The sequence below is a fragment of the Pteronotus mesoamericanus genome, unplaced genomic scaffold, assembly GCF_021234165.1.
Source record: "Pteronotus mesoamericanus isolate MK-2021 breed Mesoamerican mustached bat unplaced genomic scaffold, CSHL_Meso_final scaffold_21, whole genome shotgun sequence".
In the NCBI taxonomy this organism is placed as follows: Eukaryota; Metazoa; Chordata; class Mammalia; order Chiroptera; family Mormoopidae; genus Pteronotus; species Pteronotus mesoamericanus.
In genome coordinates this window covers 18,481,911-18,499,512 of record NW_026555310.1, presented here as the reverse complement: position 1 = coordinate 18,499,512, position 17,602 = coordinate 18,481,911, and the positions used below count along the sequence as shown (strand labels likewise).

Sequence of the window (17,602 nt, the reverse complement as noted above, 5' to 3'; positions counted from 1 at the left end):
AAGCCATGATCATACCTATGGATGATACCAATGATCATCCTATGCAAATGAGCTTATGGAGAATTACAATTTGTTGTTTTTCTTTTTATCTAAATTGCAGCACAGTTAATTCAGGCTGTGTAACCATCATAATCCCACTCACAGGAAACCCACTGATAAACAGGCACTGAGTCCTTTGGTTCTTCATTAGCTACATTGCTTTGCATGGAATAAACCCACCGTAAAACAAATTCTACTTTATAGCTTATAATGACATAGAAAGGATTCCACATAAAGAATGATTAAAATATATCTTAGTAAGGCGGGGGGAATACTGGACCTGGGAAATATCTGCCCTAATCATTATCTGCTTAGGGACTTATGGGAACACCCAGGAGAGGGAGGAGAAAGGAAAGTGAGACATTCTAGAAAAGACAGAATCTGCACTGGGTGAGGAAATTCTAAGTTGTTGATACTGAAACCACGGGCTAGACAAAACACAAACAAGAGAAATAAAGTAAAGAAATTAGAAGATAATGATCCCATTAACTGCGGTGATTAAGAGCGTTATATAACCTTGCTGAGAGACAGTGTAAAGGAAACTTAGAAAAAAAAGATTTCTAGATCAAGTAGAATTGACCACCAATCAATTCTAATCATGGTTACATATTTAATCAATCTAAAGAGCCGATTTGGGGGAGTTTGGCTCCTGCAGATACGCTTTCTAGAAGGAGTGCCTGGAACTGTGACCCACGGGCTCTATGACTTTCAGGTGAGACGCTAATGATGTCAGGTCTTGCATGGTTACCTGCCCTGAAATTTTCGGTATCAGCAATGTATATGCACAAAGTGATTTATGAAGCCTTAGAAGCTGGCTCCATATCTACAAGAAGCTCCTAAGCAGAGGGCTAGCAAACTCTCAAGGAAGCAGGCCAAAAAGCCACAGTAACCATAGCAACTACACTGAAACAGTCAAGCTGGTTCTGTTAATTCAAAGGATAAACGCAGCATTCACAGAGCTCTCTGGTCCCACAAATTAGGCTGATACTTAAATCCTAATATTTTCAATATCTCATGGAGTTATATTGGAGGGGCTTAGTTCCAATACATTAATGAGGAAGTTATAGGAACTCTATGGCTCTATTAAAATGAAGCTCCTTGGCTTACATGATCTCTTTGAAACTTTCAATACAACTGTGTGATGAATAAATGATGTTCTTATCTCCACTTGAAAATTCAAAAAATGAACTTTAGTAAAGACAAGTGAATTACCCAATATTATGTAAACTGATAAGTGGTACAACTAAAATTTAAATCTAGATTCTCTAACTCTAAATCATAAATTTATCAAGTAACTTCTTAAAATCAAAACAGCAAATTATTTACACAGACCACACCTTTTTTAAACTAGGGCTCTACAAATCTAAACATTATGATTTAAATAAAGATAAAAAAAAAAAGTGTGCTTTATATATGTGCACATACTCTCAATAGGTAGCATAAGGATTTCTTTTACTGACGACATGTTTTTTGATTAGGAAACTACCTCCATAAGCTGAATAGAGTACAGGGAACATGCTAAGGATTTCTCAGGACCAAGGGAGATGGATAAGCAGATGTGTGTGGCAGAGGAAGGACTTCCCCCGAAGAAAGAGGGGCGACACTAGAAGTGGGAAGGCAGAAAGGGGAAATGAAGTACAGATCTGGGGAGATGGAGGAAGACCAGGGCAGGAGACAGGGTGAAACAGTCAGAGAAATTTCCCAAGAATGAGGAGGAAGAAGATCACTTTAGAAAGATGTAAATAGCAGTTGAGAGCACAGATTCTGGAGCGAAACTGCATGGGTTTGATCCTGACTCTCTCTCTAACTAGTCATGTGATCTTTGATAAGAAATTAAAACCACCTATCTCAGAATTTTCTTTGGTAAGATGAGATAATATCAAAGTTACCTCAGGGGTTGTGTTTGGGATTAACCAAATTAATACACATAAAGCAGTAAGAACAGTGCCTGGTATTTAGGAAGTATTATTTTCATTATTAATGCTCAATTTGAAATTGTAAAGTAAGTACCTGCTCTATCTTCCCCTTCAACCAATCTTGAATAAAGTATATTAAACTTATAAATTGACTTCTGTAACTAGGAGGGGGATCAGAGTCTTATCTCAGTACCACATATATAGGGGTGTCAAGAGAACCCATGAACTAAAGAAGGAAGGCACCAGTAGCTAAGGTGACTGTGAGCATGCACAACCCCCTACGGACTGGCGTAAGTCTTGACAAGTTGTGGGTTTTAAACTCCTGAAGCACAAGGAATAGGATTCCAGTTGACCTTAACCAGGTCTCTTCGAGCCAGGAACACTGAGCTGATATCTGGGTTATACATCGATGCAGATACATGAGAAGCTGAACAGGATGACACTGGTAATTGAAATTGTCAAAACCCATCCTAAAAGAATGTTTTCATGTACAAAATAATTTAATTCTGTTTCATGAAAAATATTTGTTGAGTGGATATAAAGCTCTATAGATTTAAAGAATGGAACATGATTCCTCACTTTAAGAAACAAACGAAATTTAACTGGAAAGGCAAGATGTCATAAAAGTAACAAAAGATCCCATCTGATGACCCTCAGTGGCGCAGAAACAGGAATCTAGAAGGTACGGTAATCCCAAGGATTGCTTCTACCTAAAGATGCCCAAAACTTCTTTTGCTTCTATGCTCTGGATAATCTACATCTGACATTACAGAGTTGCCTAGACAATGTCTTTAGAAAATCCAAGCTGAATATCTGGTTATAGAAGAAAGAAAATTTCCAAGAAAACCACTCAAATCCCATCACCTTTCACACATCTTCCCCCCCCCCGCCCCGCCCCTTTCACACAGCTTCCTTCAGAAGAATCTGTGCTGAAGTACAGGCAAAGTGCCAAGTGAGTATTGAAGAAATAAGCGCTATGGGATCTCAGATAAAGGAGTAATGGCCAAAGGCCCCCACCAGTCAGGGATGGTGTGAAAAAGGACCATTCACTCACAGAGCTTTCACTCCTGACTACATCTTACTAGAATCGTTTTCTAACTAAGAAATATAAATGTCTTAAGGTTGTCTTTTGGTCATTGTGTTATTTACTGTTCATGAGGTGTTTACCTAAAGCCCCCTATTACTGGATATTTCATATCATGAAATTCCTGTTGTTCCTTGTATTTGATCACTAAATAAAGGAAAAGATCCTATTTCTTAATTAGGTGTGGCTTCTATTTGCCATGAGCAGGGAAAAACAGATTCTGGAATTTCCAATTAGGTGTAAGCACAGTCTCCTCCCCTGACCACGGCAAACGTAAAAGAGCAGGTTAGTTAGCGAGCGGCAGGGCCGGGAGGAGAAGGCGCCTCCTGTGCGCACTTCCCGGCTCTCAGGCTCCTGCAGCATGCTCTCCCTTTGGGTGCGGAGTTGGCCAGGGGAAACTTGGCAGGAGTTTCAAAGTAAAAATGGTCCCTTCTGGAAATACTGCTCCAAGCTTTGCATTCAGGTAAGCATATTGCTTGCTGTCGTAGAGCACTAAATCGATGAATGATGACTTTCAAATCAGCCTGCCCTGAGCTGAATGAACAACTGAAATGGTTCTTCTCTCACCCTAGTGAAAAATTCACTTACACAGACGCGTCAGGGTAACGAGCACTGGGAGACTCGGGCAACGGCAATGTTACTGTTCAAACTTCTAAAAACGGGTCTGGGGTGGGATGTGTGGAGAGGGGTGGTGAATGTTGTTGAGACCTGCTGTAATGCCAAGGTCTGTGGGAGGAGTTTATGCGTACCATCTCTTTTAATTAATACATTTACTTCTTAGATGACTCAAATGTCATTTTTACCTGCTGAAAGTTGGCCTAAAATTTCTGTAAGCAAATCAGAATTTCTGGTATTAATGTTAGAAAGGATGCTTCTAAGGTATGTTCTGCTTCACTGGATAACTTGTGGAGCTCTGTATCTATAGCAAATCGAATAAATTTATAAGGAAAATGTGATACAACACTGGTATATTGATACACCATGAGAGGCTAAAAGAAAAAATACATTACTTTTCCTTGGTTTCTATGACAAGTAAATAAGAAAGGCAAATAACAAATGTAATGCCATCATGATAAGTAGGTACCTGCGTTTGTGTATTTCCTCCTTCCAGCAAGGCAATGCCAAGTAAAATCCCTTCTGAAAAAATTCTGTCATTTTTGGTGTTCACTATAACATCAATGACAAGTTCCGAAGCACCTTCTTTGTCCAGTAGACACTGAATATCGGACATTGATATCCCCATCTTATCTGAATCTTGTCCAGAAAAGCTTCCTGTGATTAGGAAATATAACTTAAATAAACCTGAATGACAGGCATTAGTTAACATATGAAGTTTTCAAATTCTTAGACCTTAAGAATATCTAAAATTGGGACTCTTTCCCTACAAAGTTAAATATATTAGAAGCTTGGGATTTTTTTTAATCAAATGTTTGTAAAAACATAACTTTCATAAATGTATGCCACCTGTAAATGATTTTTCTTCATAAAAAAATCTTTAGTAAAAGAAAACTAGCTTTATTTATGTCTTTAATTTAGATCTTAAGAAAATATGGTTTACCTAATTTCCAAAGTTAAAAGACAAAATTAATTCTAATGTTTAAATGCATTGTTGAAAGAACCTGAAATGGTAGAAAGGTTTTTAATAGTGCTTTTCATTTATTTTTTTTAGTTTTATTGAGACACAGTGGCATATAACATAAATTTAAAGTATACAACATAATGATTTGATATATGTATTACTATAAAATGGTGACCCTAAAAAAGATTAGTTAATATTCATCACTTTACATAGTTGTAATTTTTTCCCTTGTGATGAGAACTTTTAGTGTCTATTCTCTTAGCAACTTTCAAATACATAATACGGCATTAAGTATAGCCACCATGTTGTACATTATATCCCCAGGATTTATTTATAATTGAAAGTTTGTACCTTTTGACCACTTCCATTTAAGGCTCTTACTCCCCACCCCCCACCTCTGGCAACCACAAATCTCACCTGTTTCTCTGAGTTTGGTTATTTTTTTTAGATTAGACCTGGTGAGATTAAACAGTGTTTATGTTTCTCTGTCTGACTTATTTCATTGAGCATAATGCCCTGGAGGTCCACCCTTGTCGTTGCAAATAGGATTTCCTTCTTTTCTTATGGCTGATAATAGTGCTTTTTAAATGAAATTTTTATATTCGTGTTATTTTAAGTAAAATACTAGAGTACTGGCCTGAGGATGTTATGAGAATCTTAAAATGCAGAAAAAATGAAAAGACTTGCCTCCTCCTTGTGCAGATTTGCAGTAGGTTCCAGAAAGGTGTCCATTTATACTAACTCCATAATCTCCCTTAAAGTATCGATTCAGGAGTATTTTTCTTAATGTGTTGCCCTAATAAAAAGAATAAGAAAGATGTTGGTTATTGTTTCTTTCCCTAGTAAAAGAACAAAATGTCAGTACATTAAAGTACCACTTAAATGCATTTCATCAACAATGTTCAAATGTGGAAAAAATTAATTTCATACTACATAATATATTTGGAAACAAAATTTGGCAAATATTTCCCAAGACAATAGTAGTTCAGCTTCTCCCAAAAATAAAGAATAAAATATAGTAATTAGAGTGTACTAAGAAAATCATAACTGCTGAGAATTTGAGGTGCTTCAAAAGCTTTGGGTCCCAGTGTTGGTATATTAGTGACACCTGAAGAGAAATAGATTAACAAACATCCTAAGAAAGAAAAGCAAAAGCCTTATTTAAAGGAGCTCAGTAAAACAAGCTAAGAAAATTAAGCTTGATAAAATAGTGAATCACATTTAATCTCCAAGAGCTTTATTCGAAAGATAGTGGGTAAAAAATGTCTTCCTCTACAAAACATGCAATTTTAAAATTCATAAGTCCTCAATTTTGTACTGGTTACAAGACATTTTTAAAATAATCTGTTTTGCAATATGGTCATTCGCATGTACTTAAGAAATATAGATAACCTAAAATCTTCCATTTTGTTGTTTATTATTATTTTAATAGACCAGGCTAATTTATAAAGTTATTTAAAGCATACTCATTTAAAGTATTTAAATGATCACATCAACTACTGAGGTGCTAGTCCCATTATGCAGGTAAAGAAACTGTGGCCCAAAGGCTTATGTAATTAGCTGCACATCATGCAGTTAATAGTTTGAGAGCAAGACCTGAACTCAGTCCTAGACTGCAAAATCTAGGCTATTTCCTCATGCTTTGCTGCATGACCCCTTTCACACTGTGACAAGTGACTCTCATTGCTCCTTCTCTCTCTCCCTCTCTCTGTCCCCCTCATGCTTTGGTTATCCTTGCTCTCAAGCCCTTAAGATTTTGTCCTCAGTTCCTTTGTTGGCCTCCTCTCCTCATCTTTCCTCTCCCCGTCAGCAATTTCACCCAATCCTTGGTTGTGCAATCACTTCTATAGGTCTGACCACGAAATGTGCTTCCTCCAGCCTTGACCTTGCTGTCCTAGGCTTCTCAACCTGTTTCCTCTTAGAATTCCTGGTTTGCATCTGGAGGTTCTGCTGGCATCTCCAACTCAATTTCTCAGAACAGCGCAGTCCTTGTCTCTTAAATCTGTTCTCCTTTCAATTTCCATTTATTTTAAGGAGAACACAATCATTTTTGTCAGTTAGGCTGCAAACTTACGGGATCATTTACTAACCCCACAACTTGACAATGATTTGTGAAATCCTATCTATTCAACCCTTCAGCTGTAGCTTCCAGCCGTGCCTTCACATATTATACTTGAACCAAAGTGCACTATATGATGATTTCTCAACCACAGCTTTCTAAGTCTTTCTCTTTGGTCACTTAATACTCTCTGCCTAAAAAGCTCCTCTGTCTTACTTGTGGACACGTCCTATCTTCCCTCTTCATTCTACAAATAAGTTACTAGGTATCTACTGTGCTTTAGGAATTATCTAAGTGAATAAGATATAACTCTCCCCTCAAGGAGTTTACCATAAGGTCAGTTCCATCACAGAAATGTATACTAGGCCCTGTGGAAACACCTAAGGGGAAATGGCTGACTCTGAAGAGGCTGTACACATATACCTCTCCTATTAACCCATATGGTCATCAGAGCAAAGCTGTCTTGTACACAGCCAGAGCACAACAAATATGTCCCAAATGTCACAGTGCCAAGAATTTTAATAGACACTCAAAGTGTCTGGAGTTGTTTATCTTTATAGCAACTTCTATTTATTGATACTTAAGTTTTAGAACACAAACATGTATGATGGTTTCCTATTTCACATTTACTTCCTTTATGACTGCTTTTATATAGGGGTTTAGTGAGTAAAGGTGATGACTAGTCTTGGAGGAAACAGTGAGCTGTAACAGCGTATTCCACCAATGAATTCGACTCTACTATCCCTTATAAAACCTAAGTAGGGCACCTACAGAAGACATTAGAAATGAACAGCCTCCTCTATTCTTTTACTAGAAGGTTTTATGAGTTGAATTAATTTCAGCTGGCCAAAGAATGATACTTCCCCTCCCCTTGAATGAGCAAGGCAGAGAGGGGTAGGGGAGGGAGACAAAACATTTCTTTGGAGTCAAATGAGCTTTTACTATGTATCTCTTGACAGTAGAAGAAAATGCTACCAGAGAACTTGTAGACCCATAAACTCTGGGGGTATAAGTTGAGGAGAAAACTTAACTGAAGGACTAAATTTCTTTAAAGGTAGCTCAGTTTGTTGTACTAATCATGGTTCTCCCCTCTACAGACCAATGTACTGCTTGTCACTCTAATCCTGTAAGATACAGTTGGTCCAGCTGTAATCAATAATGCTCACGAATGTGAAAACCCAGGCCTGTTTTTTCTGAAATTGCGCAAGTCAATGTCACTGTCTGGAAGAGAACCTGTTGTGAGCAGAGGCCTGGGTCCTTGTGAACTGCAACAGGTCCCTTTCGATTCTCCATAAGGGAGGCTTTTAACCACACTGCTCCACAAACCCAAAGAGATAAACAAACATATTTTTGAAAGGGAGACTGAAAACTCCAATTATCATTTGTTTTTAAAAAAATTCCTTTTATATTGCTCAAAGAATAAAGTTGTTCGAAACCAACCTCAGAGTAAAACTGCATCACACCAAATTTTTAAAAAGCACGCTACTTACCATTATTTCTAAATTCTCTTTGGGCAGACAAAAATCATAGGTACTTATCAGATTCAACAGCAGCAAAATCAAATGAGCAACACACTTCTTATTCAATGCCAGACTAGCTAGAAGCATCTATTTTCTAACTGTAATATTAGGAATGCTATAGAAAGGGGAGGGGATTGTCTATATCTCTGTTCGTAATTCTGGAGCCACACTGCCTGGGTTCCAATCCCCTCTATACCACATAATAACTGGAGGATCTTAAGCAAGTTACATTACCACCATGTGCCTCAGTCCCACGATTGTCAAAAGGCATGCTCATAACCCTCATTGGTTTTCTTAGATGATTAAATAGGTAAAAATATGTAAATTCCATAGAACAGTCCTGACACACAGTAAGTGCCATATAAGTTGGGTATAGTTGATGTTATTCTTGCTGGTATTAATATTATCCAGATCATGGAATAGTTTATAATTTACAAAGTGCTTTTGTATACACTTTCTCACTTTATATGAAATCTTTCCACAAGAGTAAAATAAATTCTTACATTCTAAGAAAAAGGCAAAATATAAATGATTAACTGCCTTAAAACCCTAATTTGTCCACTGTTAATCAGTCCTTGGAATTACATACTCATGAGCTAATATGCGTGTACACTTCACTGCGTAAAATGTTTTTTTACAGTTTCAACTAAAGTGGAAAATATTCTACCTTGGTTTAAACTCCATAGTTGTTGTTAAAAGTGGACAAAGTACAGGTTCAGATAGAACAGGATTATGTTCTGTTTGTCTTATTCATCCTCATTTAAGACTGAAAAACTTTAGATATTGCTACATCTCAAGTTTAGCAGAACTGATTTCTGTTGGCGAATGTCTAGTTCTGAGTTGAGGGATGAGACGCAAGTGCTTGTTCCAACTTGTCTCGGGCCATTCTCCACGGCGACGGGTGTCAGAGAGGATAGCACAGATGCAAGTCCTTTCCACAAATTCCTTCAACTCAAATAAAGTAACTGTAGGACCACTGTCAGAAATTCTGGTGCCAGGGTTGTAAATTACAGTCTCAGAGCTATCATCGCCATAGCAGAAACTTGGGGAAGAACTCAAAGCACATTAAGCCATTTCGAAAAAAATTCTAAAGCAATTGTGAAGTTTCCCTTCTGTAGTTGCTCTTCAATTCCAAAATGAATTCCTGACTGGGCTTCCCATCGAAGGTGTCTTTGTTGGATTCGACCAAGGAGCAAAATATGTCCTTTCCAGTCTTTTAAATATCAAAGTCAATTCCAGGCCACAAGACATAGCTTTTAGCCAATGTCTTCATGTGAACACATCCCAGATGTGCTAAATGTAATGTAGCCAAGATAACTAACAATCACCTTCTGAAATTACAACAAAACATCTCCATAAAAAGACATCTTCTGTGGCCAGAGAAGTCATGCTGACAGTCTGAATATCTGGGAGGGATGCTTTGATCCTGGCCACTTCCTGCTGCACCAACTCCAATGTATCAAAAATTAGGAAGCTTAAAAATGAGTGCCTTTCACGGATAAAAAGGATAACGAAAATTTGTTAGTCTCAGGAAGGACGACAGATTTTCTTTGATTTTCAAGACAATACTATTTGCCTTAATAGGAATTAACAGCATTGGGAGTGAAGAGTTCAACAATGTGCAGTCTGAAGTACTGATTCCACATTTGCTCCCTTTCCCGTGGAAAACTTATAGGCTAAAGTAATATTTTTTCCATTGTGAACACGATCGTCAAGACATCATCAAAATAGGACACCATAACCAGAATCCTAGAAAACCAAGTCCTCTACTGAAAATTCAAAAGGTAATAAAAACTGCAAACTAAGGATGCTTAATTTAGGGATTTCCCTGAAAGACCAAAGATGAGCTACTATTAAGCTTGGGTGAGATCTGCAAGGGGGTGAGTTCATGTATCCATAGCCTCCACTTAGTCTCATTTAAACATTAAACCTGGTATTAGCCTAACATGGTGTTTCCTTAATCATTTCATTTAATGACAGCATGTGTGATTAGATATTTTTCATCATTTGAATTCCCAGGGGTAAAAAGGTACATTTTTAATTTCAAATAAGTCATTGTAACAGCTGTATCCTAATGGAATTACATGAGGCCCACCATCTTCAAGGAACTCCTCTGGGAAAATGGGGCCAACCCCCCATCATCTAGCTGTCTAATGGTCTGAACTACTTGGTTACTGACTCCAAGGAGTACAGGCCATTCCTTCCCAAGGTGCTTTTCCCCAGGTTCCATAAGATGAGAAACACCAGCTTCAATGGGAATAGTTATTACATACATTCACAAGATGCTCTTCGCCAGCACAATGGCACAATCATTATAATCTTGAAAAATATATGGGTGCCTCAACAAGTCCAGTAAAAAAAAAGTTTATAAAATTTAAAAAAGGCTATAGAAAATTTTTAGACCAATTATTCATATGCCACAATGACAATCTACTTCCATCTCCTTTCCTTCCCTTTTTTAAAAATATCCTTTGTAAAGATATTATTACATTGCTACCATGTGTCAGGAACTAGGAAAGGGGGAATAAAAAGCTATTGTGCAGCATATGCTAAAAGAATTTTCAAATATGTGGAGTTGAGACATATCATACTAGTTTTCAACATAAAAAATCCTTACCAGACCATTTGATTCCATTTGTGAATTTAAACATTTAAACAGCAAATGATGAAATTTCAATTTCTAATGATGATGCAGGAGATAAAAGTCACTTCTTCGGTCATTACTTAAATTTTATCAAATATCACAGCCTCTAGACAAACGGGGTGGCTGAGAAGGTTTTTTAGGGGATGAGTCTGCTCCCTATAACTAGTGAAGAAGAAAGGAAACTATTTTCTTTGGGGTATAATTAAACCCTCTCAGTATTTTATTTCCAGGAAACATACTTTTCTGACATCACACTGAACAGACACATACACTTCCACCATTTTCATTACAGGATCTTGCTTAAATTCCAAGGTCAAGTATTTATGCAACCCCTCACCAACAGTACTTGAGAATGGATTTTTTTTCTGCTCATAATTGTTTAGTGTTCTGAGTTAGCAGTCTTCATCTGATCTCCAGAACAAAAAGAGTTCAGAGAAGATTAAATAAGCAAGAGCTAAACAGGCAAGCTTTAGACACCATTTCTCGACTGAAGCAAAACTACTAGACTCACACATCATAAACCACGACCTTGTAAAATTATACTCATATGGCAGCAAATACAACTAAAGTTAAGCTCATAATCCCTGGTATAGACATACAATCCTACTAGAGTACCGTCTGTCAGTGAAAAAAAGTGGAATCAGTACGTTGCAAATGCAAACATGTGCACTCACAGCAAAGGCTAGGAAAATGGAATTTCAAAGCTTCTGGAAAGATTCTGTGTCCCTGAAGGACGGTATGGTGAGGAATACAGCTCAATAATAGACTTGGATTATGGGAGGTCTCAGAGAACACAAGAGGATAAAGGAGGAGTGGGAAGAGATGGGAACGAATGAGAGAACCAACCCTGATCTGTATAATAACATGAAGTACAACAGGAGAGTCTTCCTCCTGGACAATGAGAAAAGTCATTTAGCTTGCTGTTTTAGCTGTTTAGGTGTTGTGATTCCTGTTATATTTCCATATTATTTAGTAAAGATTGATATTGAAGTTCAACTTTGCAAGGAGGTGTAACAAGAGGGAAGGGACAATACATAAAGAGGGGAGGCCAGCAATTCTCTGAAATCCTGTGTTCGCCATCCGGCTTCTGTGGAGCCTCTTATGTTCTCCATGTAATCTGTACACTCCAAGTGATGACCTGCTGATCTACCATCAAGAGAGTGTTGGCCCAAAGGGCAGTGGGAAGGGCACATGAATCTCAAGAGTTGTCGGGGAACAACGTGGTAGAAGACCCACCACCTTCAAACAGAGAGAGTGTAGAGGGAGGGAAAGAGAGAGAGGGAGAAAGGGAGAGAGGGACTGAGAGAAAGGGAGGGAAAACTTCATTCCATTCCTCCCATATATTAGAAATTGTCCTTTAAAAGGCGGAAGAAAATTAACCCTTGCATGAATTATCAATCAATGCAAACATTTTAACAAAAGAAATGTGAAGCTAAATTTTAATAAGTTCAGAATATACGTAGAAGTTCCTAAGACAGGAAATACTTACGGATTCTATGGAATGAAGATGAGGCCTGTATTGCACACCGTCAAAGAAAGGTCTTGTCTTGAGAATTAAATAAGAGTATCTACACATGATTTAACACATCGTACATGCAATTTACAGAAGCTCCCCGCATTGAAAAGCTGTGTAGTTAGTGGAAATTATGTTTTAGAAACCAGTGTAATTGGTTTAGATCTTGGTTCTGCCCCTGGCTTTCTGATCCCTAGAATTTTACTTAACTGCCCTGAGACTCAGTTTCCCCATCTGTGTATAATGATATGCATAGTGCAAGACTATTTTAAAGATTGGAAATTACATATGAACAGCTCTATGTTCTGAGCCCACAAAAAGTGCTAAATAAACTGTTACTATAAAATTTGTTCTAGTGTTAAAGGGGAAATAAAATTTGCACAACTGATTTATATATATACACACACCTATGTATATATGATATGACTATGCCCAGTGCCAGGAAGACTGCCATGGCTTTCGAGGCTGACACAAATATCCCATTTCACCTGCCACAATTTTTTGAGAAAAGGCTAATGAAAAACAGCATTCATTTCACAAATTACTTTGAAGGAAACTTGATGGGTATGTTATCATTTCAGAAAAACAACACCTCCATGTGCGTAAGTTTCAACAATCCCTAGTGCATGTACAAAGCAGAATTCTTCAGAAGCTAATTTAGATCAACTTTTCTTAAAGTAGTCTTAGTATGAAGACCAATACTCTAAGATCCATCAGAACAGAGCAATTTTCTGCCCCAATATTTAACACAAGAAATATAAGAAAAATATTAAATATATTTATAAAATTATTATGCAATAATTAATTGTTCTTTAGGAAAAAACTGTTATTCCTGATCGGTCTCTTCATATTCACCTGGTCCCTTCTAATTCATTCCCACTCTGTGTTCAGAGGGTTATAAAACAGCCAAGGATCAGAAATCAGAACATAGGAATATATAAAAAATGATTACAAATCAGTGAGAAAAAATAATCTGGTACAATAGGGAACAAAGGAACTGACACAGCATTTCATAAAAGAAACACAGATGGCTGAGAAACACGAAAAAAATTCACCTGTATTAGTGACTATGGAACCACAAATTAAGACTACAATAGGACACCATTTAATACCCACTATTATGGGCAAAAATTAAGTCTTACAAAACCAAATGCTGAGAGTATGTGGCTCAACTGTGAGAATGAAAATTGATTTTCATGTACAATCACTCTGGAAAACATATGTTCTCACACAGCAATTCTAAAACATGTGCCCAAAGAGACACATAGTACCCCATCCTACACATTCATATTAGCACTGACATCAAAACAAACAGCAAGCAAAAAATAAGGGTTGGGGGCAGAGGCATCGAGCGAAAAAGAAAAAGAACAGACGGACAAGGACAAGAGTGTGGTGTTTACTGGGGGGCGGGGGTGGGTGGAGGTGGAAGAGGGTGTAGGGGTATAAATGGTAATGGATAAAAATACAATAAAAAGTTAAAAAACTAGAAAAATAAAATATCTTTAAAAATATATAAAACTTGTATCAACCCAAATCCCCACTCACAGGAAAATGGATCAATAAATTGTGGTGTATTTCAAGGATGCAATATTATACAGTGGTAAACATGAATAAACTAGGGCCTCATAGCAACATACAACAACCTTAATGAATCCTGGAAACATAAGGTTGAGAAGGGGGACAAAAGATAAGTCCTACAAGACATGCAGTGTGGCATGAAAACTGTGAGCTGCCAGTTGTCTCCAAGAGGAGCAGCAAGAGCACACAGGTAGATACGAGATGGCCTCATTCTTCCGCTGGTTGGGGGTGCATGAGTCTTTATTATGTTATTATGCTTTATAACTAAAAAATGATGTTGTAATATTCTTTCACACAAAGTCAACATTATATTAAAAAAATATTTACAGTAAACATAATTATGGCTGCTTTCTACATATCGTGTTCTGTGGCTTTTTACCTCTCTTTGAACACTGACCAAAATCCATAGAATGGCTTAGGTGAACATTCATGATCTGACACCTACACATATTTAACTACTGTCATCATTGTTCTCTGAATCAATCTACCGTATTTAGCTATGGACATGCACTCTTGTGTATAATGCACACCCATGTTTGTGACCCAAATTTCAGGGGAAAAAATCTTTCATTTTAATTTTTCAATTCAATTTCTTCTTTACTATATTTAGAAAAAAATGATTATTTTATTCCAGGGTATTATTTTGCATATGGATATCATTATTGCTATCTAGAGTTATACTTTTTATGCATAAGCAGAAATAAAAGAATTACAAACATTTTTATAGGTATGGAATTAGCACTACCCATATATAACATGAATCTTTATTTTTCCCTCAACAATTTGGACAAAGAGTGTGCATTATACACAGCAAAATATGGTACATCTTCCTCCTGGGACAGAAGACTTTCAATGTCTCATTATGATCCCTTCAGCTTCAGGACACTAGCAGATATTCCCTTTTGCCACCTAAGCTTTCAGAGCCCCTCACTTCCCCCCTCCCACCTGCCCAGGACTCTCAGCTCCGCTTGGCTGAATCCTAATCAACCTTTAGATCTCAGCTCAACCACACCACCACCATCTTCTCTAACCTTACCAATCCAGTTCTCATTCAATCCTCCCATAACAACATGTACTTCACCCTGTGTTTTACTTTTATATTTATTCCTATCAATCTTTAGATTATTTTGGTCTTCCCTACTAGATTATAAACACCATGAATACAGAACTGTGCCTCTTTTTCCCTTTCTGGCTGACATGAACTCTAACACCTCATGCAAAATCTGACATATTGAGTACTCAATAATTATTTTTGAATGAAGGTATAAATCAATGATTCTGAGGGAGTGATCCCTATATTTACCAATGAAATTTGGTGCTGAATGTACTCTATTAAGGACTGTAATGAAAATTGTACATCATGTCTTGTAACTTTGGCAGCTGTTTGAGATATATTCAATTCAATGTTACACACATATTAAATATTTTTATTTAATTTTAATTTAATTTTAAATAATTAATGAGTACACAAACTCATTAATTATGTTCTATGGCTAAAACAAGGCAGCTGTGTTGGAATCCAACAAGCAAATTGTTAGACCACTTAAAAATAAAGATGAACAATTCCAACACTCAATCTGAACATGGCAATATGCCCAAATCAAATCCAAGTTCTTCCTTTGTTACAATCTATCTGTAGAAATAGAATTTTCACATTTTACTGAAAAATGCAGAAACCACCTTGACTCCGTGCATGATCCAAGAATCTATCTGACTTAGCAACGTAATCTCTAATATGTGAATGTCATTTTAAAAGAAAAAAAAATCCCTAGTCTCTTTAAAAATATTATGTTTGGGTCATAACTTATAATACAGAATAAAATTAAAGATAATTCTATTTTATCTCATTTTTCCATCATGAAATGAAAATCACTTTCTTTTAGTGCTTGTTGCTAGACATCAAAAATTATGTACACCTAATTTTGATCCTTTCTGGCATCAAGCTGTCCATGAGACCGCATGTTTCGCCAACTCTAATATAAACAATTATCTGCTCCCATGAGTTCCTAATTGTGTTCTATATGTTAACCATAACTTTCAAAGAATTTCGCAGTGAAAAGCTGAGACAGTGACTTAGAACTAGTGGAAACTAGGAATTCTTTAAGCATTTATCAACATGTCAAAGCACCAATACAATCATTATCAAAAGAAAATGAGATCTCTATTCAAACAAACCAAAAGATGCCTGTGCTCATTCAAGGACAGGGTACCAGATGCCTACCTTAGAAAGAGACTTTTTCAGGAAGTCTTTGACTAGGCTTACAGAGACCTTTGAACATGGTTTTGAAATCATTTTGATTCCCTATAGCATATACCATGGCAGATATTTCACTGCTTTATCTAGAACTGCACCAGAATCCTGGGCATTAAGAAATTAACACTTTATTTTGAATAACATGCAAAGCACATTTGCTGAGGTGGAGCCTAGCCGCTTGGTGGTGCGTGGTGCTTGGCTTGGTCTGGCACTGTCAACACGCATTGTCACAGGCCTGTGAGCCACCTGCTGAAGTTCACTTTCGAAATAAACAAGATATAATATTCTCAGATGGAAAAGAAAGCTTAACATCTTTAATAAATTAAATTTGAGATAAATCAGCTATTTTTAATTAAAAAATTGAAGAGGAGAAGGAAATGAAACACTTCAGTTAATTACAGGTTGCTGATCAAAAATTCTTGAACTAGGAAAGAATAAGTCAATAACTAACTCTCCTCTTTATCTGTGTGTGCGCACGTATGGGTATGTCATACATCATTTTATGCTGTTAGATATTAACCCACATTTGTAAAGTTATGTATCATATCTTTGAGGTATTAAAACTCTTGTTTTCTCCCCTGGGTATTATTAAGCATAGATGACTCGTTTGCCTCCAAAAACAAACAAAAAGCACAAGTGAAAAAGCACAACTCCTCTTCTATTCTAGTATTTCAGTAATTCTAACATACACATTATAACATTTCAGATTACAGGCCACTCTAAAATCAATGGTGTGTCACAGATTAATTGGCAACATTCATTTTCTTTCTAGTGACAGAATTGATGCATATAAGATCTGTTGAGAAGAATTGCATTGAATGAAAAAATAAGAGTGGCTTTTAACCTGGCACTGTAACACAACTAAGCTTCACAGCATGTCACGTGACTTTTGTAACCACTTTTCAGTTCATATAAAGCAAGATCAATTATAAATTATGCCAGGAATTTGAAGATTTAATCTAATAATCAAACTATGTTTTCAACTTTTTTCCTTTTTCATTGCTACATGTTCTATATGATTCCTAAGTTCGCCACCATCTGAAGTTTTGATGACATATGCTCTGAGTTGGGCCTACCTTAAAATTAGTAAAGAAAATGACAACACTGACTCAGAGAAGAGGTATATTTACTTACAAATTAAGAGCAATGGAAAAGTAAATAAATAAGAGAGATGCATTTAACTAATGTATGATGCATGGATAGTATTAAATTGTTCTTTTAAAAAATCACCCTTTGATACCACTTCACACCTACTAAGACAGCTAAAATACAATGAAAGACAAAAAATAAGCAAGTCTATGGATGTGGAAAATTGTGGCATTTATACATTGCTGATGATAATATAAAATGGAGCCACCACTTTGACTTTTTTTTATTTGTTTTTTAAGTATATTTTATTGATTATGCTATTACAGT

The 17,602-nt window shown here is 36.6% G+C and overlaps 1 protein-coding gene across 1 annotated transcript in view; it reads right to left on the bottom strand.

Moving 5' to 3' along the window:
* The window catches only part of ITPR2 (inositol 1,4,5-trisphosphate receptor type 2), a 434,318-nt gene that overhangs the window by 148,504 nt on the left and 268,212 nt on the right, over window positions 1-17,602 (bottom strand). The window contains exons 38-39 of the mRNA XM_054591314.1: window positions 5,302-5,414; window positions 4,124-4,307 (exon numbers count right to left, since the gene is read on the bottom strand). Of these exons, the coding sequence (XP_054447289.1) occupies window positions 4,124-4,307; window positions 5,302-5,414 (297 nt within the window). The remainder of the gene's footprint in view (window positions 1-4,123; window positions 4,308-5,301; window positions 5,415-17,602) is intronic.